The 26,233-nt window shown below is 36.2% G+C and overlaps 2 protein-coding genes across 7 annotated transcripts in view; both read right to left on the reverse strand.

The window, feature by feature from the left end:
- The window catches only part of tysnd1 (trypsin like peroxisomal matrix peptidase 1), a 34,275-nt gene extending 26,233 nt beyond the window's left edge, over window positions 1–8,042 (reverse strand). Inside the window, exons 1-2 of one of the 3 annotated variants that reach the window (XM_051922928.1) lie at window positions 7,914–8,042; window positions 4,699–5,883 (exon numbers count right to left, since the gene is read on the reverse strand). In XM_051922928.1, coding sequence (XP_051778888.1) covers window positions 4,699–5,849 — 1,151 coding nt within the window. In that variant the 5' untranslated portion in view covers window positions 5,850–5,883; window positions 7,914–8,042. The other 2 variants (XM_028795520.2, XM_028795521.2) reach the window with 2 other exon arrangements.
- A 10,773-nt stretch (window positions 8,043–18,815) lies between these two features.
- ppa1b (inorganic pyrophosphatase 1b) overlaps window positions 18,816–26,233 on the reverse strand; it is a 28,452-nt gene continuing 21,034 nt past the window's right edge. For all 4 annotated transcript variants that reach the window (XM_028795523.2, XM_051922937.1, XM_051922936.1 and 1 more), the window contains exons 6-11: window positions 25,396–25,522; window positions 24,436–24,563; window positions 23,361–23,443; window positions 20,554–20,623; window positions 19,466–19,505; window positions 18,816–19,191 (exon numbers count right to left, since the gene is read on the reverse strand). In XM_028795523.2, the coding sequence (XP_028651356.1) occupies window positions 19,160–19,191; window positions 19,466–19,505; window positions 20,554–20,623; window positions 23,361–23,443; window positions 24,436–24,563; window positions 25,396–25,522 (480 nt within the window). In that variant the 3' untranslated portion in view covers window positions 18,816–19,159. The remainder of the gene's footprint in view (window positions 19,192–19,465; window positions 19,506–20,553; window positions 20,624–23,360; window positions 23,444–24,435; window positions 24,564–25,395; window positions 25,523–26,233) is intronic.

Consider the following 26,233-nt stretch of genomic DNA (forward strand, 5'->3'; position numbering starts at 1 on the left):
ATAAACTGAAATGACACACAAATACATATATATATATATATATATAGAACCTCTGGTCACGAACATTTCCAAACACGTACAAATTGGGTTATGATCAAAACGTTTGCCAAAACTTTGCATCTGTTCATGGCCACACGCTCTGGGGGCAAACAAAAACACTGGCAGCCAGTTTCCCTACGCGCCAATGATTTGCCATTCTCCATTTCCCATTTTCTTTTGTTTGCGTATACAGGGCCAAACAAAGCAGCTGATGTTGCAAAAGAAGTTATAATGTTAACCAAACAGAGGCCTCAAGTGCTGGAAGAGGTGGAAAAACTGTTGCTAGTGTGGTTGAACGAGAAGCAACTTGCAGGGGATAGCGTAAGCGAGCCAATCATATGTGAGAAAGCCAGGAAGATTCATGGTGATTTGCTGAAAAAAAAATCCATCTCCGAGTGGCGAAGGTGAGGAATTTAAAGCCAGTAGAGGATGGTTTGAAAAGTTTTGCAAGAGAAGTGGCACTTAATTTTTTTTCCCTGTGCTTAAAACTCATAAAAAAAGTGTTTACATCGAGCAGTTCGTAATGGTCTAGCGCAAACTCTTACAATGTTAGTTTTCTCTGTTGTTCAATGTTTTCTCAGTGTTATTCAATGTTTTTACATTTAGTTTACTATTACACTGTGCATTCTATGGTATAATTAACTATTTTTGTGCTTAAAAATATATGTATATTTACATACAGTTCGTACAGTCTAGAACGGATTAATTGTATCTATATACAGTCTTATGGGGAAATTACGTTCAGGTCATGACCAAATCGGGTCGCGTCCAGAGTTTTGGAACAAATTGCGGTTTTGACCAGAAGTACCACTGTATATACCTATATACACACACATATACAGTCATATGAAAAAGTTTGCGAACCCCTATCAGCCTGCACAAGGGGGCTCCGCCCCATGCTCGCTTCGCTCGCCTACCCCCGGCGTTTTGAACCCGTGCCCGCTGGGTAGCCACGTGTGAGGATGACGCACGTTTAATACGGAGAGCTCGCCCGTGTCACTCTGGGGCTCTCCACTGTTAACACGGAGCGCCGAACATACCTGATTATATTTTCCCTTTTTCAAGTAATAATTTTCATGTGTGCGATACCGATGCCATATAGATTGGATGTGTGAGGATGACGTATGTTTAATACGGAGCTTTCGCCCGTGTCACTGTGGGTCTCTCCACTGTTAAGACGAAGCTCTTTCCGAACTATTATGCGGTGCATTGTGGAGCAGTGCGGACTCCGTAGTGTTTCCTGTTTCACTTCGTATATCGTTTAGTCGAGCTGTTTCTTTTTGGAGGAGTCTCTGCCTGGTTTGCGTCATTTCAGACGCACGTTGTAGGCAATTGCGTTCATTAATTATATCCAGGCAGGCGCGTGTTTGTATCTCGCTCACTCGAGCTGTGTAGTGTTGAACCCGTGCCTGCCTTGCTTATGCAGTTTGAGACGCGCGTTGTAGGAGTCCACGTTCATTAGATGTACGCATTAGTGCCACTCACAATATGGCGGCCACGCCTGCGCATTCCGTATTATGTCGGTTCTTACCATGCTGTGTAGGCGCATTTGCCTTTTGTACTTTACTGGGCTTTGTGACGCCCAATGTAGGCGCCTGAACCTTCAGGGTCCGTATCCACTGTGTGGTGTGGACGTTTAACTGTCGTTGGTTCTGCCTTTATATTCTGTATCTCGGTGTGCATGTGTTTAGTGTCTAGGTGTTTTTGTAGCTGTTGTATTCCAGGTTTCACCATCTGTAAGCCGTTCTCCATGTGTTCGTCCCCGGTCTTTAATCCCTTTATGAAGTTTTACTTTGTTTCCTAATCTGTGTTTTATTTCTGGCCTCGCTTTATCCTGCTTGCGGCATGTCAGACGGTTCGTGGGGGCTTTGTGCGGTGTCTGCGCACGTGTGTAGTCTCTCCCATTTCACTCGGGGGGGGGGGGGGGGGTGTGTGCTTTGTTTCTTTAATCCCTTTAGTTTTTCCTACTCTGTGTTTTATTTCTGACCTCGCTTTATCCTGCTTGCGGTATGTCAAATGGTTCGTAGTCTCTGTCGTTGTACTCTGGGGAGGGGGGCTTTGTTCTGTAACCTGCTCTTCATGTGTTTGTCCCTGTTCTTTATCCTCTTTATGAGGTTTTACTTTGTTATCTACTGTGACGGTTCGTAGTTTCTCCCGTTTTGCTCTGTTTTGGGGGGGGGTTTGTGTGGCGCCTGCGCACGTGCGTAGTCTCTCCCGTTTCACTATGGGGGGGGGGCTTTGTGTGGCGCTTGCGCACTATGTCTTTTGCGTCCACGGGCACGACCATGCGTCCATATCCGGTTTACCATTTTCGTTTAGTAATATGGATATGGATAATAATTTATTCTACTTTCAACAAAAAAGGTAACAGTGGTATGTCTTTCATTTCCTAGGAACATCTGAGTACTGGGTTGGTTTCTGAACAAAGATTTTTAGTGAAGCAATATTAAGTTGTATGAAATTAAATCAAATGTGAAAAACTGGCTGTGCAAAAATTTGGGTCCCCTTGTAATTTTGCTGATTTGAATGCATGTCACTGCTCAATACTGATTAGTTGCAACACCAATTTGGTTGGATTAGCTCGTTAAGCCTTGAATTTCATAGACAGGTGTGTCCAATCATGAGAAAAGGTATTTAAGGTGGTCAATTGCAAGTTGTGCTTCCCTTTGACTCTCCTCTGAAGAGTGACAGCATGGAATCCTTAAAGCAATTCTCAATAGATCTGAAAACAAAGATTGTTCAGTATCATGGTTTAGGGGAAGGCTACAAAAAGTTATCTCAGAGGTTTAAACTGTCAGTTTCAACTTTAAGAAATGTAATCAGGAAATGGAAGGCCACAGGCACAGTTGCTGTTAAACCCAGGTCTGGCAGGCCAAGAAAAATACAGGAGCGGCATATGCGCAGGATTGTGAGAATGGTTACAGACAACCCACAGATCACCTCCAAAGACCTGCAAGAACATCTTGCTGTAGATGGTGTATCTGTACATCGTTCTACAATTTAAGGCAATTTGCACAAAGAACATCTGTATGGCAGGGTGATGAGAAAGAAGCCCTTTCTGCACTCACGCCACAAACAGAGTCGCTTGTTGTATGCAAATGCTCATTTGGACAAGCCAGATTCATTTTGGAACAAAGTGCTTTGGACTAATGAGACAAAAATGGAGTTATTTGGTCATAACAAAAAGTGCTTTGTATGGCAGAAGAACAACACCGCATTCCAAGAAAAACACCTGCTACCTACTGTCAAATTTGGTGGAGGTTCCATCATGCCATGGGGCTGTGTGGCTAGTTCAGGAACTGGGGCCCTTGTTAAAGTCGAGGGTCAGATAAATTCAACCCAATATCAACAAATTCTTAAGCATCAGTCACAAAGTTGAAGTTGCGCAGGGGTTGGATATTCCAACAAGACAATGACCCAAAACACAGTTCGAAATCTACAAAGGCATTCATGCAGAGGGAGAAGTACAATGTTCTGGAATGGCCGTAACAGTCCCCCAACATGAATATCATCGAAAATCTATGGGAAGATTTGAAGAAGGCCATCCATGCTCAGCAGCCATCAAATTTAACTGAACTGGAGAGATTTTGTATGGAAGAATGGTCAAAAATACCTCCATCCAGAATCCAGACACTCATCAAAGGCTACGGGAGGCATCTAGAGGCTGTTATATTTGCAAAAGGAGGCTCAACTAAGTATTGATGTAATATCTCTGTTGGGGTGCCCAAATTTATGCACCTGTCTAATTTTGTTATGATACATATTTTCTGTTTATCCAATAAATTTAATGTCACTGCTGAAATACTACTGTTTCCATAAGGCATGTCATATATTAAAAGGAAGTTGCTACTTTGAAAGCTCAGCCAATGATAAAAAAAAAATCCAAAGAATTAAGAGGGGTTCCCAAACTTTTCATATGACTGTTGTCACACACGTGTGCATGGGAGGCAGCTAAAGGGCTTGGGTAAGGGCAGTTCTGAGTCATACCAGGATGTGGCAGAGTGCACTGACTCTTTTTCTCCCTTTCCTGTAGACCATTCACGGGAGACTCCATTTGGCTCTCTTGACGTCACTTCCAGGACCGAGCCTATGGAAGGAGACCTTGCCAGCTCCGGCCCCTGTGATGTCACGTCCAGGCTCGAACCAATGATTGAAGACCTTCATGAGCCCGACCCATATGATCTCACTTCCTGTCTTCCCCTTTAAAAGCCTGCACCTTTTCCCTATTCCCTCAGTTCGGTTTTGTGCACATCAGTGCTGTATCTCATTTTATGACTTTGCAGCCAGGATACCAAAATATACGGGTGGCTGCCCCAAACCTTGCTATGTCTCATTGTGAGTTTTGTGACACTGTATACATATATACTGTATTATATATATATATATATATATATATATATATATATATATATATATATACACATACATATATATATATATATATATATATACACACACACACACATTTTCTGTTTTGTTTCTTTTTTTCCTCATGTCCCAAACACATGCAGGTTAGGGGACTGTACACTGGTACTGTGCATGTAAGTATGTGCAGGGATGGACAGAAGCTCCAAAACCCTGTACTAGAATAAGCAGTTCTAAACAGCATTATGAATGTTTTAGAAATACTGCAAAATAAAGATAATCTTAAAAGCGTACCATCCAGATGTCCCGCCAATCTTCACTTTCACTCTCTCTGCTCCATTGACTACATGTCTGCAGGTGAGAATCAGTTGCGAGTTCATCAACACTCCTGAACCCCAGCAACTACCACTCTCTACCAGAACCACCATAGGAGCAGTTTGTAGGATTGGTACTTTCATGTTTGTTTTTTTTACCAAAGACTGCATCCTTTCCACAGTTGATATGTGATGTGCTGTCCTCTTTACACCAGATTTAAAGACATTTGTCCGTTTATTTATACTCTGTAGAATCAGCTCCAGGGAGCAGACTATTGTTAGACCAATCCACTCATTTGCTTTCCAGCACAATGGGGAGACTATCAATCCAAGCAGAAATAAGTGCCCTCCTTTACTCACAAATATTCCTCCTCCTTCAGTACCAGGTAGGCAAACAGCATCAGTGAGGATCAGGGCATTTCTTGGCCCTGCTAGATTGCTCACAATTCCGTTGCTAAGTGTATTCATGAATATGTCAGGACAGAATGAAGCAAAAGGGGAACCACAAGAAAAGATTAAGTCTCCTTTTTGTAGATCTGTAGCAGGAAGCCAAGGAACTGTTTCTATTGATTTTGCAAATACAGCCGTTAACTTCAGAAGAGCAAACCAGTGTAAAAAATTGGCATCTTTCTTCACTTCTGCAAATTCAACTTTGTCTTCTTCATTATAAAACTGCCACTTTTCTGACTTGCTAAACATTATTGAAAAGGTCTTCTGAAATTCAGGACATGGCACCAGCATTAGGAGATTCGCCTTTGTGGGAAAAAGCTCTAGTTCTTGCCTTTCTAACTGGTTTGCCTTTCTGCTGTACTGTGCGACTGAGTTATGAAACAGGACTTCAATCTGCAGAGTTTCACTGAAGTCCTCAGGAAGCAACAGTCCAAGTCTTGAGATATCCTGGTCTTTATTGAGAAGAAACGGAGAGAATATGGACCCGTGACAAATAATCAAGCCACCTAAGGGGTCCACAAATATCCCGCTACAACTCCATGGACTATTTCCTTCAGACTCACATGAGCTTTTTAGGCTTTGGGCTGTAGACAAGCCAGTCACTTTTTCAACTTGGCCCTCTTCCTGTTGTGGTGTACCAGTTGTTGTGACAATGCAGCAAATTCCTTCTGGCAGCCTCATGTCTAAAGAGCAATTAGCATGCAGATTTGATGTGCTGAAACAAAAGCCATCATATATTATTTGCCACATCAAATCAACAAAACCATGCATTAAAACAAAAATTGACAGTTTGCTTTTTTTAAAACATTGTTTGGAATCCCTCAGCTAGCTCCACTATCCAAGCCTCCTGTGTAAGATCACATTATGCACCAAACTCACCTACTGACAAAGCTGTTAACTCCAACATGCCATGCTACAGTACCTGTCACTGTTGCCTGCGTCACAGCAATTAGCCAGTCAACTGATATACATTGATGCTGGCTTTCTTCTCACTCCTAAAATGTGTCTTACAGTTCTTGATGAGCACTTCATTAGTTTCTCTCTGATCATGGAGCTCTATCGGTGGACCACCATGCATCCTGCATTTTAATGGTATCCTATAATAACAACACTCTACTCCTACTTCATTAATAATAATAATAATTTTATTTATATAGTACCTTTCCCATGCTCAAGGCACTTTGATTTAGATTCTAGTGTATTGTCATCTTATCCTGTCTATTAGTCTACACCCATGCATTCATCATCATCAATGTTCCCTGATATTTATGACATTGGCGATCAATTTTCTCCAGTGTGCTCAATCCTGCGTCATACTTTAATTCCAACTACTACTATGCTCTTCTTCAAACTGAGTAATTTACCGACCTTCGTTTTCTCTTGGTACTCCGTATCTTTCCAATGATAATGTTGTTTTCGTTCTCAAACCCTTCTCGCTTTATTTGGAGAAAAATTAACTTTGTTCTATCGCTCTACCTATGTGTCCAAAACATTTAAGCTGATTCTGACTTCAGATCCATCCTTAACACTTTTTCATATGCAGCATCATGTGTGCGGTCCATGGTACTTTTAGTAAGCCCCTGAAAAAACACATTTCAGCTGCTCCAATCTATGTGCATAGGGCTTTAGATAAATTTTCATGTCTCACATCCATAAAGACTTACCAATGAAACATAACTTTTCTGTCTCCTATGTCTTGTTTTCAGGTATATCTGCCATGATGTAAATGTCTTTTTTTTTTTTTTAAGTATTAAACATCCGAATTCCTCTTTTAATCTCCTGTTCAAATCTGCCATCCCATGTGATGATGGACCTCAAATAATGAAAATGATCCTCCTGCTGCATTATCTAACCATGCAACATGAGACTGCATTTGGGACTTTATCATTTCTTACCAAGCAAACCGTCTTTTTGATGTTTAACCTTAGCCTTTTCCTTTCACAATAATTGAGGTATCATCAAGGTTTAAGGTTTTTATTTACTTCAAATATTACATTATTGACATTTCATCCCCCTACTGTAATATCTAGAACTTCCCTAATTAAATTAGAAATATTTTTTACATACTTAAAACAACCGAGGTGATAATATCCTGCATTAGTTATCTTTAAAAAGAGAAACTTTACAATAGGTAAGTAATTTCATCATGATATATCTAGCGCTAAATAACATGGAGATGAAATTTATAATAAGCTGTCAGGAGATAAAATGCAGGCAAAGCTCCACGTTTTCCCAAATATAAAAATGACTAATGCAATTACTGAAAAGCTCAGATGCCATACAGTACATTTGATGCTTTTCACTCATCAAAATAAGTTTAAAAAGTTAATTCAAAACTGAAAAAATGCAGTATACATAGCACAGATGATATTTTCCAAATCGCTAACAAACAGGCTTCTTTAAAGAGCTGACACCGGCAACCTGCTTCATTATATTCAGAATTTATTTGACACAAAAATACAAGGTTCTGGTGTCACTTTCATCATATTGGGCAGTTTCTTACACTGCTAAACTTAAAACTCAACATTTTGTGATCTTTAATTCTATAAATCACCATTCACATTTCAAAACAGTTTTGTAAGCAAACTTACTTCAAAATAAGTTATTTTATAATCATTGGTGGAAAAAAAATCTGCATTCTCCAATTTCGCAATGAAAAGTGAATGTGTCACAGACTTTTATTTTTCCAATTGTTATGTAGTAATTATTATTTTTTTAAACTAAACGTTTTAAAGAACACCTTACTGTTTGCTCCTTTTTCCTCAAAATACGTTTTCCGGAAGGAAAACAGTGTTCACGTGATTCAAAATTGACCCCGACGAATCTGTTGAAAGACGATTGGATTTCGCCATCCAATCATCACGCAGACAGTCCGAAGACGCCCTGTCGCCGAGTCTATTGGACGTGACAGCAGTGCTACCGCTTCGCTTCGCTGTGTCAAGTGTACGACGTCGTTTGGGTGGATTGAAGTAAAGTCGAACGAATCAACGGTGTACAAAAGTGAAATTCATTTTAAAATGTTTTTCTTTGTTTATCATCTAAAATGCTTATTTGAAAAGTAACAAGAAGAAAACCTAAGCCTTAGTAATATCCCAACAGAAGCATTCTTAAAGTTTAACTCAGGTGGCGGAGTGCATGTAAATACGGAAATGTTTCGTAATCTCTTTCTCAATTACATATATTAAACTGTGCATATTTATTTCGAGTACAGGGGCAGCACAGTGACGTAGTGTAATGCGTTTGATGCCTCAGTTGCAGCTTCGGAATCGGCATAGGTTCTCCTACGACGTGCCAAAAACATTAACTGTAAACTTAACCCCTTTAACTGCGCCCTGTTACGAATTAGCGTCCACTCCAGGGCTGGATCCGCATCTCGCAGCCAAAATTTGGTTTAAGCGTAGTTAATACATATATGTAAAAAAGCAAACACTGCAGCAATTCGTAATGAAATTGCTGTAGCTGTAATTTGGAAAGAGTCACTAAATAACAATCCCGGCATACGATCTAAAAATTTCGCATCTTTTTTATTATGCAGTCTTCTTCTTTCAGCTGCTCCTGTTAGGGATTGCCACACCGTATCATCTTCTTCCATAACGTCCTGGTCTTCTGCATCTTGCTCTGTTACACCCACCACCTGCATGTCCTCTCTCATCACATCCATAAACCTTCTCTTAGGCCTTCCTCTTTTCCTCTTGCCATTGTCAAAATCACTAAGCTCCACATAAAGAGGTGAGATCAGCATTTGCAAAATGCAACCTTAAAGCCGGTCTAGAGCAATACAATGTAATATCACAATACCCTACAACCAGTAGAGTTATTTAGGTCATGACGGTACGCAACATTTTCCATTAGTTACGTTTAAAGTTAGATGTGCCAGGGATGATAAGGTATTTATCCATTTGCATTCCAGTCCAAAGTGGTAGTAGGTAGACTTTTCTGCCTTGTCAGGAGAAAACATGTGACATTGGGGTATAAACTGTGTGTATTTTTGTCACCTGTTCTGTGGAGACATGCTGGTACAATTTTCATTCTACTATGTACACGACAGTGAACTTGACTCGATTACTTCATTTCTTCAATTCAAGACTATTGGCAGTGGTAGACTATTAGTATTCTACACATTTATACAATATATTCAAGAGAAGTGTGTTTGGCTATTTAGCCAGTCTCTATTAAATAAAATGAAGTTTCAGTATCTATTTTAATACATTATAATTGATTATTGCCTGTAGAGTGTCAGTGTTGCATGTTGGTCCGACACAAAACGAAAAATTTCATGATACTCCGTACACACTACAATGTGACCATTCTTTTGTCTGCAACAATGTTACTATTGCTAATACACAAAATGATTATAACACTGCATGACTTAGGCCTTCTCAATTTTTAATTGCAGACCAGGCAGGTTACCTGACATTTGTCCAATAGATTTGCACTGGTGTACTGCCTGTGTACTGAAGGTAAACGTTTATGCAAAATCTGCTGTCAAATAACTTTGTGAAGAAAAAATTGAAACCACAATGTTCAAATTTGACCTCATGTTCTGGACTTAAAATCAGTTTTTTGTTTGAATGGTTTCACCATATTCAGATTAATTTAGGAAAAAAGGTACAATGATACATGCATTCTTGCATACAAAACGCAACAGTTTAACATCTACAACTAGGATAAGATGCTATAGTGTTCTGTGACTATTACTGCCTCACATCCCTGTATTTGGTAAAGGAGGTAAGTAAATGCAGTATATCAGTGCTATGAGGGATGGGAGAAATTCAGGTAGAAGTATTTTTTGAAAAATTAGGTTATAAACTAAGATATAAAGACAGGGAAGCCTCTCTTTGAGGCAACCCTGCCATTCCATACATGTGTTAAATTCCACTAACAGCACACCTGACGCAAAGTATTCAGGTAAGGATTGTTATGAATTTAAACATTATGTTTTGCCTGCTATATTACGAATGCTATTTACATTATTTCTGTTGTTCTTTATAATTTCCCATGATGTCATTTCATGGATATGTTGTTTTTGGAAATGGTGCTGGATGCCAGGCACATCACCCTGCATTACAGTGCATGCAACAATTAGACTGTGGTGGCACCATCCTGCATCCAAACCTTTGGAGAAACAAGACATTTTTCATTTTGAAGCTCTCAATTTAGCATAGTCTGGAAAATGATTTTTAGTGTCAGGACTTTTTTGCACCCTTTTCTGAGTAATGACATTTGGCTGTCAATCTAATTTTGATTGCTAATTTTTGATCTGATTTTTTGGAAAAGATTGGTGCTCATTTCTCATCCATTCTTTTGTCTGCTTCATTTGACCAGTTATATTCTATTTTTGGACCAACATTTACTTTTCCATATATGGTCACAGTAGTGATTTGCTAAACAAGTGTATTGGTGCTGTTTAACAAGTACAGTAAAGACAGACATAAAATCACCATTATATGACTGAGTCTATAGACAGTGACCAGTAGCACAATGTGGTGTTCAGATTGTCGTAAAGACATTTTTAGGAACACATAGCACAGTGCAACACCCAAAGTGCTGTCTGAATTTTCACAATAACCACTGAACCATTGACTATTCATTTTCTAAATAAATGATAAATAAAGGGGATTATCAGAGAAGGATTCAAACAGAAAATATCACTATATATAGCCAATATGGTACCGTATATGTTAAGACGCACAAATATCTTTGTCGTTAGTCCTAAACACATTAGCAGAATTTTAAAAGATATCTGGACTCAAAGTTAATTTGAATAAAAGTGTGCTTTTCCAATGAACTCTCCAGCATATCTATTTGCTCATTCTATCAAAAAATGTAAAAATCTTGGGATAAACACTACAAATAAATATAAAGATCTTCTTCAACACAATTTTGGTAATAGCATGGAAAAATCAAAAAAAGACATTAACAGATGGTCTACCCTCCATCTCACCTTAGCACAGAGAATCAATACTGCCAAGACGAACATCCTTCTTAAGCTTCTGTTTCTATTTCAGAGCACTCCTATATACATTAACAAATCATTTTTTGAGAATCTAGACTCTATGACAACCTCGTTTATCAGGAAATCGAGACGTCTACATTTATTTCTCAGTTATATTTCTCAGTCTTGTGCTGGATGGAGATCTGATTACATGACGGGACTCCCTCAAGCTTGTTGTAATAAAGAATGGCCAGCAGGTGGAACTATTTGAAACAGTTAATTCAACTTTTTATTCAAAATATTAATTTCTGACAGGTCTATACTGTTTTACACAAACAAACAAACATTTACTGTCCAGATATCTGTCATTCTGCGGAGTCCATTGGGTATTATACTTCAGGAAAACACAAATAAGGTTTCCAGAATATGACCCACAAGCAAGAGAATCAGGTTTTTACAGTCCGACATCATGCAACTTATCCCACATTTTAAATTGCTCTAAATTCGTAGAACTGTATTTAAACTTAAACTTTAAATTTAAATAAGTCAATAATGTAATTGATGTATATTTCTTTTTTGTGCCAATTATATTATGTATGCGTACATTTCATTTCAATAAGTCATGCATTCCCTAATGCTGCTTGAATGGGGCACAGGAGCCAAGCCATTCCTGGCAATATCAGGAGCAAGGCTAGAACTTACCTTGGATGGGATGCCAGTCCTCTACAGTACCCACTTTCACACACACTCCTGCATTCACATGGAGTTAATTTGGTATCAGCAATATACTTAAAACACATTTCTTTAGGAATATGGGAAGAAAACCCACACCTAGATAGATCTGGGAGACAGCAGTGCTGTGAGTTTTACATCATGTTAGATGGAAATTTTACATCTATGCTGGAGTCTGCATATTGCCGAAGACATGCAGGATTTAAGTGGGCTAAAGTCACCTAAGGGGGTTGTTCAGTAAAGCACCCAAGATAAATGCTTTGAGGTGAAAAATGAACCCCGGTGCATTCAGTTTCCCCAAAACTTGCCGCCAGTCTGTAGGCACTTGAACAGAACACCATGCCCTTTAGTCTATGCTGAGTAAAGTCCAATTGTGATGGGTGCATGTCAGGGCAGTACATCCACCAAGATTTCAGTATTTTTTTTTTTGTTTGTTTTTTGTTCTTTATTTCGCCTTATACAATTTCTTGTATTAGGAATTTGGTAGTTTTCGCATACCCCTTGGGGTCAGAGCGCAGGGTCAGCCATTGTACAGCACCCCTGGAGCAATTACAGGTTAAGGGCCTTGCTCAAGGGCCCAGCAGAGCAGGATCTCTTTTTGGCAGTGACGGGGATTCGAACCGGCAACCTTCGGGATACCAGCGCAGATCCTTAGCCTCAGAGCCACCACTCCGCCCAGTATGATAAAATTGTGAGGAGATACAGATGTGAAAAATAAGAAAATTACGTAAAGACATGGAATGGAGAATGAACTGAATAAACTCAATTTATAAACATGCCTTTTTTTACCAAATTGGGTAAAAAAGATTTGAGCAGATAAGTGCCCTAGAACCAAATTGAAACCCTGACTAGATCAGACGTTCAAGCTGAAATGGATGAAATAACCTTGCTAGAGGACAATACCTGTAATGTTTCACTAATGCAGCCTCTACTAAAAAAAAAAATAATTATATAGATATAATTCAATATAGGCCTAATATATACATGGTGTTCCAAAAGTCACTATACACTTTTAATAATTTCCTAAAAATTACACAATAAACTGAGTTTATTAATATTTCTAGCATTAACAAAAGAGTCGTTGCGGTTTTACTTCCTAGGCTTGCCATCACGTTCCAACGCCTTGAAGACTGGTTGTATACCTCAACATAAGTGCCTCCATTTTCCGCAACTTTCAGCCACCTTTGGACGCAAGCCTCTCCGACGTTTTGCAGCATCTCTTCCCCGAGCTCGCTGCAGGCCGTGCGGATTCTTTCCTCAAGCTGTGACAGGTTACGGGGCTTAGTGGCATACAACTTGCATTTGATATAGCCCCACAAAAAAAAGTCACAAGATGTAAGGTCAGGGGAGCGTGGAGCCCATTCGAGGCGGAGAGTGTGGTGTGTTAATGCTTAAAAACTCAACAATTATTTACAATGACATGCATAATTCATACCAATTCTAAACAAATTGGTTACAATGGGGGATACTTTATTGAATCAAGGTGCTTAATATTCAGTGAAACAATTTACCATAACAAGTTCAGGGTTCTGAGTGGGAATGCTTATAGCTTATACTGTATGTCCTGTGTCATTGATGTACCAAACCTTAAAACTTCTCCAGCATTCCCTTCTTTACAGACTGGAATTGTAAGATGCCAGGATTGGTCATCTGGTAGGCAAGGATAATGTGTGACAGAATTAGTAGAAGTAATGAATAGGTTATGCTACTCTGAATTGGTTAGAAGTTAAAGATAGCCCTATTAGCTGGAGAAAAATTCCCTAGGGTAGGGCACATGTAAAAGATCAAGGGTGCCAAGGTAACACCAAAATGAGTCACCTTCATGGTAGCCATGGCAATTCTGAGGATCAAATTAAAACAGCTATTTGTGTACAGCTCTCAAAGGGCATTAAACAGCTATTCCTGACAGGATCCTCTAAGCTCAAAGAGTGAAAATGCACCTGTTGTTAAACATGACTCGTGATAGTAGTATTAAAAACTAGCAAAACAATTAGGGAGCACAAGAAAATATGACAAAGCGTGTTGATTGGCAGAGTGTTGTAGGGCAAAGCTGAATTTGTAGTCTCACAGATCCCCTCCTTTGGAGTAAGTTTCTTATAAATATGAAATGGAATCTGCTTACACTGTACAATTACATTAATACACACTGTAATGTGTGTGGGGATTATATGCACATTATTCAGGTGTTTGGTGATGTAGTTGCATTATAAGTACCGTATCATGGTCATGGATATTGCCAACAATGCACTGGAGTATCTTTGCTGTGTGATTTATAGAGCACGGATGATTGAAACCATAATCAGCAAAACAGAACAAAAAATACCCTACTAAATAATCACTAATGCTCAACACAAAGTTGTTACATATCAAGTGAATCTATAAATTAAATAATAAATCCTATCAGTGCATTAATTATTGGGCAACAAATCTTTGCAAAGGTTTTCCTTCCTGAAAAAACTTTAGTGACTATGACAGACAGTATCAAGCTGAACTCAAATATAATTTCTGATTGTCTGTAGCACAAAGGAATCTGGAGAAACATGAATTTACCTTTTATTGAATTTATTGTGTGTAACCACTTAATAATGCTGAACATTGCAAAAATTTAGCGATTGTAGCAAAGAATGTTTTGCTGATGATTTTCGTTTCTACTCAGTATCTGATCTCAGTTCCGTCACAAACATTGATGGATTCCACTTACCCTGATGCCGCTTTTCCATCTTTGCAATGTCCTCATGTTCATTGCTAACTTCACCAAGATTTGCAGGGACAAAGTCGAAGTGTGAATGAATCTTTACGAGCATTTTGCAGTTCATAGCTTAGTATGCTTGAAGTGTGTTGTCAAGCAGCTGGATGAAGTTTGGTGTCAAGAAAATTCTCAACAGTATTCTTGAATGCCTTCCATGAGATTTCCAACCAGCCCCAGTAGCAGATCTTTGAACCACTGATGACACGTCTGATTGGCGGACTAACAAAAATGTATTAATCTTGGTATCAGTTATTTGTGGAAATATCGGTCTCAAATAATGAAATATTTCAGCCTTCTTTGTTCATCACTTCCACAAAAATTTTTCATCAGTGTTAAGTTTTAAATGAAAGGAAGGCAAAATTACCTTTGTTGAGTCAACAATTGGTTTAATATGCAACACTTTTGTTCCCCTATGGAGTGGCCAGTTCTATTTAATGTAATGAGACTCTTTAGTACACTTGTCCTATTTACAAATGAAACAACAGGACTTGGTATATCTGAATGGTACTCCCAATAGCAGTGCCAACACTTTTAGATCAATACAGATGTTCCAGATGTGGTACTGTATATAAGAACAGAAAAAACATTGATGAGCACTGGCCATTCAGCCCAGTCCTATCCACCGATTTTCTCCAAAACAACATCAAGTCGAGTTTTGACTATCCCTAGAGTCCTACTGTCTATCAAACTACTTGGTAACGTATTCCATGTATCTAGAAGTTCTCTGTGTAAAGACAAACTCCCTAACATTTGTGCAAAATTTACCCTTAACAAGTTTACAACTGTGTCTTGATTAACTCATTTTAAAATGACATTCTCGATCCAATGTCTCCCCTTAATCTCCATTTGCTCAGACTGAAAAACTTCACTTCCTTCAAAATTTCCTGTTTATGTATACTCATATGATAGGAAACCACAAAAATAGGCAACGCAACAAAAAAGGCAAAATGGGAACATGTGAATGTGACTTTTTTGATCATCAGCAGGCCAAAGTCCATAAGATACACCCAATAGTGTATAAAAATGAAAAAAAAAAAAAACCAAACAAACACCCAGTGGAATTAATCCCTGTGTACAGCGTATTGTGTGTTTACACAGTGGAGAAAGTAGCCACCCACTGAAAAGTAAGTTTTAAATTATCTTGGAATTACTGCATTCATTTAGCATGATGCGATTTACTGCTGATTTTACTGCTCTGACTAATGGATTTCCAAAGTTAAACAAGTTAAACAATGTTCACATGGTGTAACGTTCGGATGTGTTCGGTGACTATGTTAACTGATATGATAGTCCGAGTATTTCACATTTATTTACTTCATCCAAGAATCTGTTATTACACTTTTCATTATTAAATACTTTTGTAACATTGAGTCATATTCAAAAGTAATAATGGTAACATAATGCAATTACATGTATTAGTAGATTACATTTAATATGTGCTTTTTAACAACACTTTTACAACGGAGTTAAAAACGGAGCACTGCACGCTTGTGGTGGCTCAACAGCTTTTATATACAGCAGACTGCAATTTCAAGTGAAGTGAAAATGGCATCGATTGATGTATGTTAGTGCTGGAGGCTCTGTGATGAATTGCTGCTCAATTTTCTTAAACATAATATTTCTGAAAGTATAACCAATAGAGTGGTATCGAATAATTAGCAATTAAAAAATATATATATTAATACAAAACAACCAATACTAGAAAACAATCAGTATCAATATTACCTTATGAATGGAGTAAATGAACTGAATAGCTACATTGGAAGGTTTTTTAATATTATTTAAAATCACAGCAAATCGTTACAATTATATAAATAAGAAAGAAATTGGAAATTAACTGATTTATTGCATAATGGGAATACGAATGGTACACAATGGGCAAGAAGATCAGGGGCTTGCCATAATTGCTTGTATACATTTGGGACTGGAAGATAAGGATCTTTAGCCACTAAAGCATCCCACCTCAACTGTCCATTTTTAAACCTGTCCTTTATATTATTTAGGGCAGCTGTGCCTTTCGCACATTGTTAATGAACCTACAATAGAGCAGCAGGAGAAGGCGCTGCTGTGTCAGATGCTTGTGCATTCAATGTCTTCCTGGCATCTGACTGACATGCTTTGGGCATCCAAGTGGCTGTTGGACAAGTAAAAGAACAAAATATAAAAGTTCAAGCAACTGCTCTGAAGGTAAAACTGTTTAATCACAGTGAATTTAATTTGGCTTGTTTGAAATTCACCAACAGAAAAGACTGGTTAATTTCAAACTGAAAGCAGGTCTCTGCAAAGTGATCTATATTAAATTACAAATATAAAGCACACAATAATGGAACACAGAAGTATTTATCCCCTTCAAGTCAGTGTTTACAAGATGCACCCTTACAGCCATAACAGCCTGGAGTCTGTGTGCACAGGTCTCTGTTAGCTTTGCACACCTGGACACTGCCATTTTAGCAGTAAAAGAAAGAAATCATTTGCTCTCTCTAAAATGTATTATGTAGATGCTTAAAACTAAAGAAACCAACAGACCAATTCATATAACAGCATGTACGTCTCCCTGGAAAAAAAAAAAAAAAACAACAAAAACTGAAAAGCAGAATCTCACAGGATTATTAATGAAGATTTTAACTCTAATTCAAGGGTACTGAACAACTAACCAGTTTAAATATTCATTATAAAACATAATACCAATTAAAATATTACACCAAAATTGAATAACACTATTGAAACTTTTATAGATCCAATCAAATATAAAACACTTTCTTGTGCTCTATCATCTGCAACAGACAGCAAAGGATTACTTAATTATTCAATCCTTTTCAATTAGTAGAAAATGTAATATTAAATGATCCTGTGGCTTCTGTTTTTGATACGCAGCATCATTCAGTGCATACCTCCACCAAACTGGTGTACGTACACACACATATACACACGCACACACACACAGCTTTAACACAAGCAGGGTAAATGATTTGGTCAGGGGCACCCTAGGAGTCAGACATGGGAACTCAGTCAGTAACGTCATGCTTTAGACACTGCACCACATTTCCTGCATTTTACTGGTACGTGAAGAAGAAAATCAGTGGTAATTAAATAATAACTTGACATATGACGGGTAACTACATGTTAACATACATAATAAGTCTGTAAAATTAGTATAAGAGTGTAGGATTGATCACAATTCAGAATCAAGCAGGGAATAAAAAGATTTGTTCAGCATTCTATGTAAATATTAAAGTTACAGAATAAGATTACCTTATAATTGCTGATATGAATGCATTACCTTATAATTGCTGATATGAATGCAACATGCTAAAATTTTAATGAGAATGCAGAATTAAAATCAAGAATGATGTAATTAGTACTATATATTATATATATGAGAGCAAAAGTAAAAATGGAAAATGTTAAAAAATATATCTGTCATATACAGTTACTGCGGAGGTTTGGTTAATGCTCTGCAATAATCAACTATGTTGTTTTTTTGCATTATTTTGGGTTAAGAATTCTTCCAGTTGAGGTAGCATCAGTCTTTCCTCAGAAAACCTGGTCTTTCCAAGTAAATCTCAATTATCTGTAAGGATTATACACTGAAATGCAGTTCAAGTCTACATCCAACTATGGAAGGTAGGCAGAAAACTACAGACAACAAATCCTCTAGAATTATGTTAAGGGGCCTGACAGGAATTACCAAATTCTCTTCTGACATTTTCATTTAGCCCTTGTGCACATCAATATAAAGCACCTCTGTAATACCTATGGTTGCTAGAAATAGATTATTGGTGATGACATACAACATCAAGATGGCAACCCTCATCGTTAGTTGATTGAATTTGCAGATGGTTATCATGTTCATTGTCAGAAAAACATTTCAGTGCACAGTAAAAAAAAAAAAAAAAAAAAAAAAAAAAAAAAAAAATTATCTTACACCACAGGGCATTCACAGAGTCAGGAAGACAAACTGTTGAATGCCAAATGTCTATTCCGAATTGAGGATCAGAATGCACAAGGTTTAAATTTGAGGTCTTAGGACCATATCCAACTCAAACTCACTTACCATATCCAGAGGAGTACACTAATGGGTTTTCAAAAATAAATCCTGTGAAGCTAAACCACTTAACAGGCATTTGGCCACAAAGAATTCAGCAATTTACATAAACATTTTCCAAAGTAACAGGATGCTTAGTACATTTTTTTATTCTTCAAGTAAATCAATGCAGACAAATAAAGAGACTTCTAACACAAAATATTGTTTAATAACAGTTTATGACAAGCATATATACATGATTCAAATGGAGTGGCACACTTTGTCTGCTTGCACAATACATTTCTTAATGGTACCTGAGTTTCAGCTTATTAGGCTGGAAATACCTTAAGATATACAGCACTATTATCAGTACAAAGCTTCTATAAATATTTTTAAAATAAGGACAAATTAATTGCAGGTACATTTGTTTTTGAATTGCCTAAGGTTTTACAATTATACCTTATTTTGTTTTATCAGTTATTGGAACCTAAATAAGACACATTTCTATAGCACTATTTAATTATAAATGAGAAACTACTGTACATCTTCCTTCAATTCTTCTTTAAAAAATGCCACTTCTCCACTGTAAGATTAAAAAAGTGCATTACACAAAGAAAAATTAAAACATACATATCATTTTCACAACATTAATTTGTAATTCTATTTAAAACAATTATAAAAACAAATTTAGAAGCTCAACCTAAACTTAAAAATATGTTTACAAATTTAACTATCTAAGAAAATTGTAATGCTACTTGATGCAAACTGTAGGTATAGTTTCAAGAAAAGCACAACTTGTTGATATGTTTAGAATGTTAAACATCTTCTACATTGAAAAAAAGTCCAAATTTACATACCTTCTGCAGGTAGAGGATCTGCAACCCCACAAGGTGAAGTCTGTAACAAGTAGTAATTGATTTCTTTAGTACTTGAAGATTATTAGATAAATAAAAACATACTACATACATTTTCATTTGAAACTTAACTGGCTATCAGTAGAGATAAGGATTCTTTTCTCTATACACTTGTTTATGTTATGTTTGTGCAAATAACGACATAGCCAAGTAAGAATGTAACAATCTATAGTAAATATGGTACTGTGATTAAAAGGAATAACTGATTCAACCTAAACCATGGACTATTAAATTATGACTCCTGCAGAAACATGAGCAGAAAGCATAAATAAGCCAATAAAGTAAAAAATGCAAATCACAGATGGGATGAGGGATAATAAACAAGTCACTGTCATAGTAGCTAAAATGTAGTTTTTCAGCATTATGGATACCTATGCTATAAAAAATAAAACTGATACATGCCATGACTTCAAAGAACTAGAGCTACCAAAGTTAAAAGTAATTCTCTTTTTGGGTTACTGTAAACAATTCTTAATTTTTTCTTTATACTGCGTAAAGTATTTCTATTTACAGTCACTTTTCTTACAGTGACCAGCAAACCCTTAATAAACTGCATTATTATGAAATGATGACATCATTAAGGATGTGTTACTGACTGAACTGTGTAGATATTCAAATAAAACTACTTAAAATGAAGACAGGAAAGCCTGCTCAGTTTGGAGAGTTTCAGGGAAGAAAGACTGATCAGTTAGAGCAGTTTAACTCAGAGCCATTAGGCTTGCTTTAAATGATCTAGTGTAAAGCTATTTTTAAAATTTAAATAATATTTTTTTTGTATAAATGTCCAAAAAGTCAATAAAGGAGAAAAAAAATTACAAACCACTCAGCCTTGTACAGCTAACAAGACAAATGAATGCTGTATAGACAAAGGTTTACTCTGACAGGGGAATGCCTGCTAATTTATTGGCATATAACTATACCATATATCTCTATCTATATATAGTTAAAAGTATGTAACTCCAAATTCTTAAATATTCTACTTTTATCAATTTCAGGATGGCTATTTCAGTACACCATTAAGATGACAATACCTCATTGACCAAAGAGTGAGCAGCATCTTTGGAACAGAAAAATGGACTCTCTTTGACACACGTGTTTGTACTGTAGTGGAAAAAAAGTCAGGTTAGTAAAAACTCCACAATAAATTGTTATATTTGGTAAAATCTATTAAAAAAAAGACAAAACGTTATGCTTCTTTTTTCCACTAATCTAAAGCTATTATATTTCAGAAGGGCAAAACAGTGCATTAAAGTACACTACAGATGGAGTATACTTACTGATGTACAGTATTTCAAATCCTTGTGAATCTGTCCAAGTTCATTCCAAAAATCAGTAAGCAGACAATTACAGATTCAATAATCAGCTTAATAAAATGTCAAAAAATTGACATATTTTGGAATATCTTAAAGAAATGATTTGTTAATATATATATGGGGATGCTCTGAAATAGGAAGAGCAGCTTGGGAAGGATGACTCTTCCTGATAATTTAAGGTGAAGAGTAGAGCATCTAGTCACATTGTTTAATTTTTTCTATGCAGACAGCAAAATTTTGTTGAAAAGGAGCTTTAGATTTACTTTTAATATTTATACCTAGATATTTAAACTGATCTGCTAAGATAAACTGGAAGTTGTCCGGTCTCATATAATGTTGTACGGTCTCATATAACGTTGTACAGAATTCACTGGAAAAAGCATACTTTTATTCAAATTGATTTTAAGTCCTGATATCTTTTGAAAAATCTGCTAATGCTTTTAGGACTGCTGGCACAGAATTTTGTGGGTCCAATATATACAGTACCATATCACTATATGCAGATGATATTTTCTGTTCAAGTCCTTCTCTGAGAATCCCCTTTATCTCTGATGCATTTTGAAAGTATATAGCCAACAGTTCAATGGCTATTGCAAAGAGCAAAAGTGATAAGAGGCAATCTTGTAGAGTACCACGTTCTAGTTTAAAGTTATCTGAAATAATGTTGTTAATACGAATTGAGGCTTCTGGACTAGTATAAAATAGTTTACACATGCACATATGTTTGGGCCAAACCAAAACTTGTGCAATGAGATAAATAGGTAGTCCCATTCAACCATTTTAAATGTTTTTTCTGCATCTAAAGATAATAGGATCTCTGGGGTGTTAAGATATAATGGGTGAATATATTATATTAAACAAACATCGAAGGTTGGAAGTGTCTGCCTTTAATAAATTCTTTTTGGTCTTGTGATATTACAGAAGGAAGCACTTTCTCAATCATTCTGGCCAGAACTTTGGGGAGTATCTTAACATCATTATTCAGAAAAGAGATTGGCATGTATGATGCACATTGTGGTAGATCTTTTAATTTCTTAGGAAAGATGATAATTATTGCTTGGCGAAAAGTTTGTCTTTAGTTTCTATAAACGCTGCTAATATTAGTGGAGCAGATTATTTGAGAATTTTTTTTTATAAAATTCCACTGGGTAGCCATCTGTACCGGCTGCTTTCCCAATTTGAAGTGAGTATATAGCATCTAGTAATTTTGAAAGTATCTAGAGGGTTATCTAGTTCATACTATTTTGGATTATCAACTGTTCCAATTTATACGCAATAAGACTGCAAGGACATTTTCCCAAAACTGTTTCAGAGTGTCTACTGTTCTAGTGTAATGTTTGACACAGTTTGGACTTAATTCTTTTATCTGTAACACTGCCTTTTTATGCAGTCTCTCCCATAGACTAAGTAGAACTGGTAAGGTAATGTTGCTTCAAACAAAAATATATTTGGTTTGCAAATATGTAATTAACATTAATAGTTCTCACTTAAGATATGACCTGGATTTGTGCTATATTCTCTGCAACTACTGAACCACTTTACTGTGTTTGCAGCTTTTAGTGCAGTATCAGTGTGGGACACAGAACAATGGAGAAACAAGACCCCCTTTCCATAATAAGCCATGCCAGTATAGATTCAATGTTACATAAATTTACTCTACTATGCCAAAATCCAAAAATGTTCACCACTCATTAGCAAAACAGAAAATTGGATAGGACCAGATCTATTTCTTTCCCGTTCCAAATATCTTACATATAATGCTGTCTAATTTCTTGCAGAGAAATTATTTAATTAATTTTTACTATATTAAAAAAATATTTGAATTTAGGTACCATTTTAAGTTACTATTCAGCCAATTAGTAAGATCTGGTTTAATATACAACTGAAAACATTTAACCTTAATGTCTCTAAAGTGGTTTGATTTGACTTATAGTAACATTAACTGACAAAGAAAGCAAAGTAAACCTTAAAATATTGGACTTGCATGCAGGGGCATTAATGGCTAATAATATATTCTTTCCAGTTTATCTTACGAAATTTAATAAGAATCATAAAAGTGTTATGTGTGACCAAAGAAACACGTTATTACTACTACTACTGGTCTTTTTAAGAGGGGAGCCTAATACATTTCTGAATGTATAAACAACCACACACTATTTGGTACATTGATAGGGTGACAAAGAAAACATCAGGTAAGAATTAAAATTACTGCTCTTTACAATGTCACAATCGGTTATACAAAGTGGGGAAGAGGCATTGGCATGGATGACTGTGGTGTCAAAGGAAAGCTGGCAAATTGAGTATCTACTTTACCCATTTACCAGGGAAAATACACCCTGAACTCCCACCACCAACTGAGTTTGGTTTTAGGAGTGATTGCAGTAAAGAAGGAAAAGTGAAAGTCTGCTTACATGCTCATGCAAGAAATCAAAGTAAATGTTATAACAATATACATCCATAAAGAAATCAAACTTGCAACTTTGATATTCAAGACAGCTAAAATGTGAAAATTAGCAGGTTCTTACCAATTCAATTTTGGTTTGCCAGACTGTAATACTAGATTCTTCCAATAAGTATGGGTGCTTTTGATTATGTCAAGTGCAAAGTCCTACAATACAAAAATTCCACAAAAAATATTAATAACTGCATATTATAATTTGAAAGTTTATTTACTCTAAAAAATCAAATATTAGTCCATCCAAAACAACAGACTTGAATATTTCAGTAATAATGTAGGAAGAACATTTTCACTACACAATTTGATTCCTTCAGTTAGCAATAACAAAAGTAAGCAGAACTGCGCCTAGACTAAACTTAATTCCTTTGACTGCCCCATCATACTTTGTAACATGTACTTAAAACCTCTCTATCTGTGAAAAGTGTGGGTTTTCCACACGTCTTTGGGTGTATGGCTCACTTCTAATGTTTTCCGTGAATGTACATTCCATACTGAACAGTCTTTTCTGACATGTCTAGCACAGTTAAATTGTTCAATGATATATTTCAGAATATTTTGTTTGTAAAACATTTTTTCCTATAAATAATCTTACTATGGTGTAAATTATATCATAATCGCTGAAGGTCTTGCAAAATTCAAAAGGAATAACAAAAGATTTTTAAATAATGTAAACTGAAATGATGCCATTTCATCAGCATCAGAATGGCACTTAACTGAAAACCTGCTAAATGTTTGATTCAGAATTAGATGTGTACTTTCAGTGTTTTTTATACACAATCACACACATATTTCATAGATATCAACATAGCTGACAAAAACCTTTATCTATGCATTTGGAAAAATATTTCACTGCAAATTTTGAGATAAGCACGTTTTTATTAGTAACCAAAGCAATGATTTAAATATGTGGAAAAAAAATGTATGCAGCCATAAATTTTAGAAGAAAAATCTTACAATTTTTATATTATAATACATTACATAACGTAATGCCATAACTGTGAACAGATGCTTAGGATTTTATTATGTGCTCATGTACCAGACTAAAATGTACACACAACCCGGGCCATCTCAGGTTCTTATGTAAATACACCCATTATCAACATAAGAAGATCAAATATTTTTCTTTAAAATGTTTTCTTTACCTTATCTTTGCATTCTGCATTAAATGCAAACTGATTTTCTGGCTTGCCATCTGGTACTTTGTATCTTCTGAACCAATCAACTGTAGCTTCAAGATATTCTGGCTTGAGTCTTCTAACATCATCAATATCTTGGAGCAAGTACAGTTTTGGGAAAAATTAAGTACTGCTATCAGAATTGTCAAATGGGAATTATAAAATTTGACTTTCTACAAAGTAAACTTTATTGTATATTTAAAATAGTTACATGAATATAACAAAAAAATATAGACATAACCTAATCATGAAAATAAGTTCAATAAATAAATTATGTTCATACTTAGTTTATAAATCAATTATTCCTAACATTAAGACCAAAGTATGCAGCAGTTAGCACCAAAAGAGGTCCAAGGAAGGACAACTGGTGAACTAACGATAAGGTCATGGGAGCTTAAGCCTCACTGATCCCTGTCCATCACTGAAAGCATTTAAATGGGCACTTGAGCAGCAGAACTGAAGCACTGAGCAATGGAAGAAGGTGGCCTGGGTCTGATGAATCATTTTCTTTTAGATCAGGTCCTGGCATGTGTGTCATTTACCAGGAAAAGAGTTAACAGGAGAATGGACAATGGGAAGAAAGCAAGTAGGCCAATGTTCTGCTAGGAAAACTTGGGTCCTGGAATTTACAGGTATGTGGATGTTACTTTGACAAGCATCAATTACCTAAAGATTGCTGCAGACCACGTGTACCCCTTCATGGCAATGGTATTATGTAGAGGCCGTGGTCTCTTTCAGCTGGATAGTGTACCCTGTCACACTGCAAAACTTGTTCAGGAATGATTTGAGGAATACAACAAACATAGTTTATGGTGCTGACTTGGCCCCCATATTCCACAGATTTCCATCCAATCTCCAAATAGAAAAGTTTAACAATATAAAATTTATAAGAACGATTTAATGTAAAATATATAACACAAATCTTACTGTTAAACTTGTCTACTTCAGGGTCTTCAATGTTGATGGCAATTATTTTCCAGTCAGTTTCTCCTTCATCAATTAAAGCTAAAGTTCCTAAAACTTTAACTTTGAGCACCTCTCCCCTAGAACACACCTGCCAGTAAAATCAGACACTCTTGATAAATGTGCAATTTTTATGACAAACGACTTAAAATATAACTATAGTGCAATATAATACATTCTAACAGGATAATAACAGAGCAACATCTCATAAATGATTAGTGAACTTTCATTTTTTACATTAATATATTCAGAATCTTTTTTAAACAATTTGAAAATATTTCCATATACTGTATACTGCTTAATTACTCTAAGCAATACTGAAAAGGCTAATTACCTTCCTAAACAAACATGATACTTTTTGTGATCCAACTTTGATTAGCTCATGCTAGTGATCACTGAAAATATTAAAAAAAAAAAAAAAAAAAACATACTTTGTATGATGGATACTTATTAAGAGCAAAAAAAAGCAAAGAAATGAACCTACTGGAGCAGCAGTTAAAAGACACTAAAACACATAAGACAAATTGCAGGTTGTAGTTTCTCCAACTATAACCACTGAGGGAAAAAAGCTCTAAGGTTACCACCCTTTTAAGTTAACTTTTCCAGTGTTCATTATGGACCAAAGAAATCATGTCATTCATCACTGCTTTCATCCATATAAATAAAATTATAATATTCTGTCTTTTGAATTTTTCAGTTGTTTGGTGTTACTTATCCATTTTGCACACCTTATTTCAACCTTCAGATTGTATCTTACATGTACATCTGGGTATAACAAAAACTGTGTGTCAGTGGCAGTAGA

The sequence above is a fragment of the Erpetoichthys calabaricus genome, chromosome 2 (genome assembly GCF_900747795.2).
Source record: "Erpetoichthys calabaricus chromosome 2, fErpCal1.3, whole genome shotgun sequence".
Classification (NCBI taxonomy): domain Eukaryota; kingdom Metazoa; phylum Chordata; class Cladistia; order Polypteriformes; family Polypteridae; genus Erpetoichthys; species Erpetoichthys calabaricus.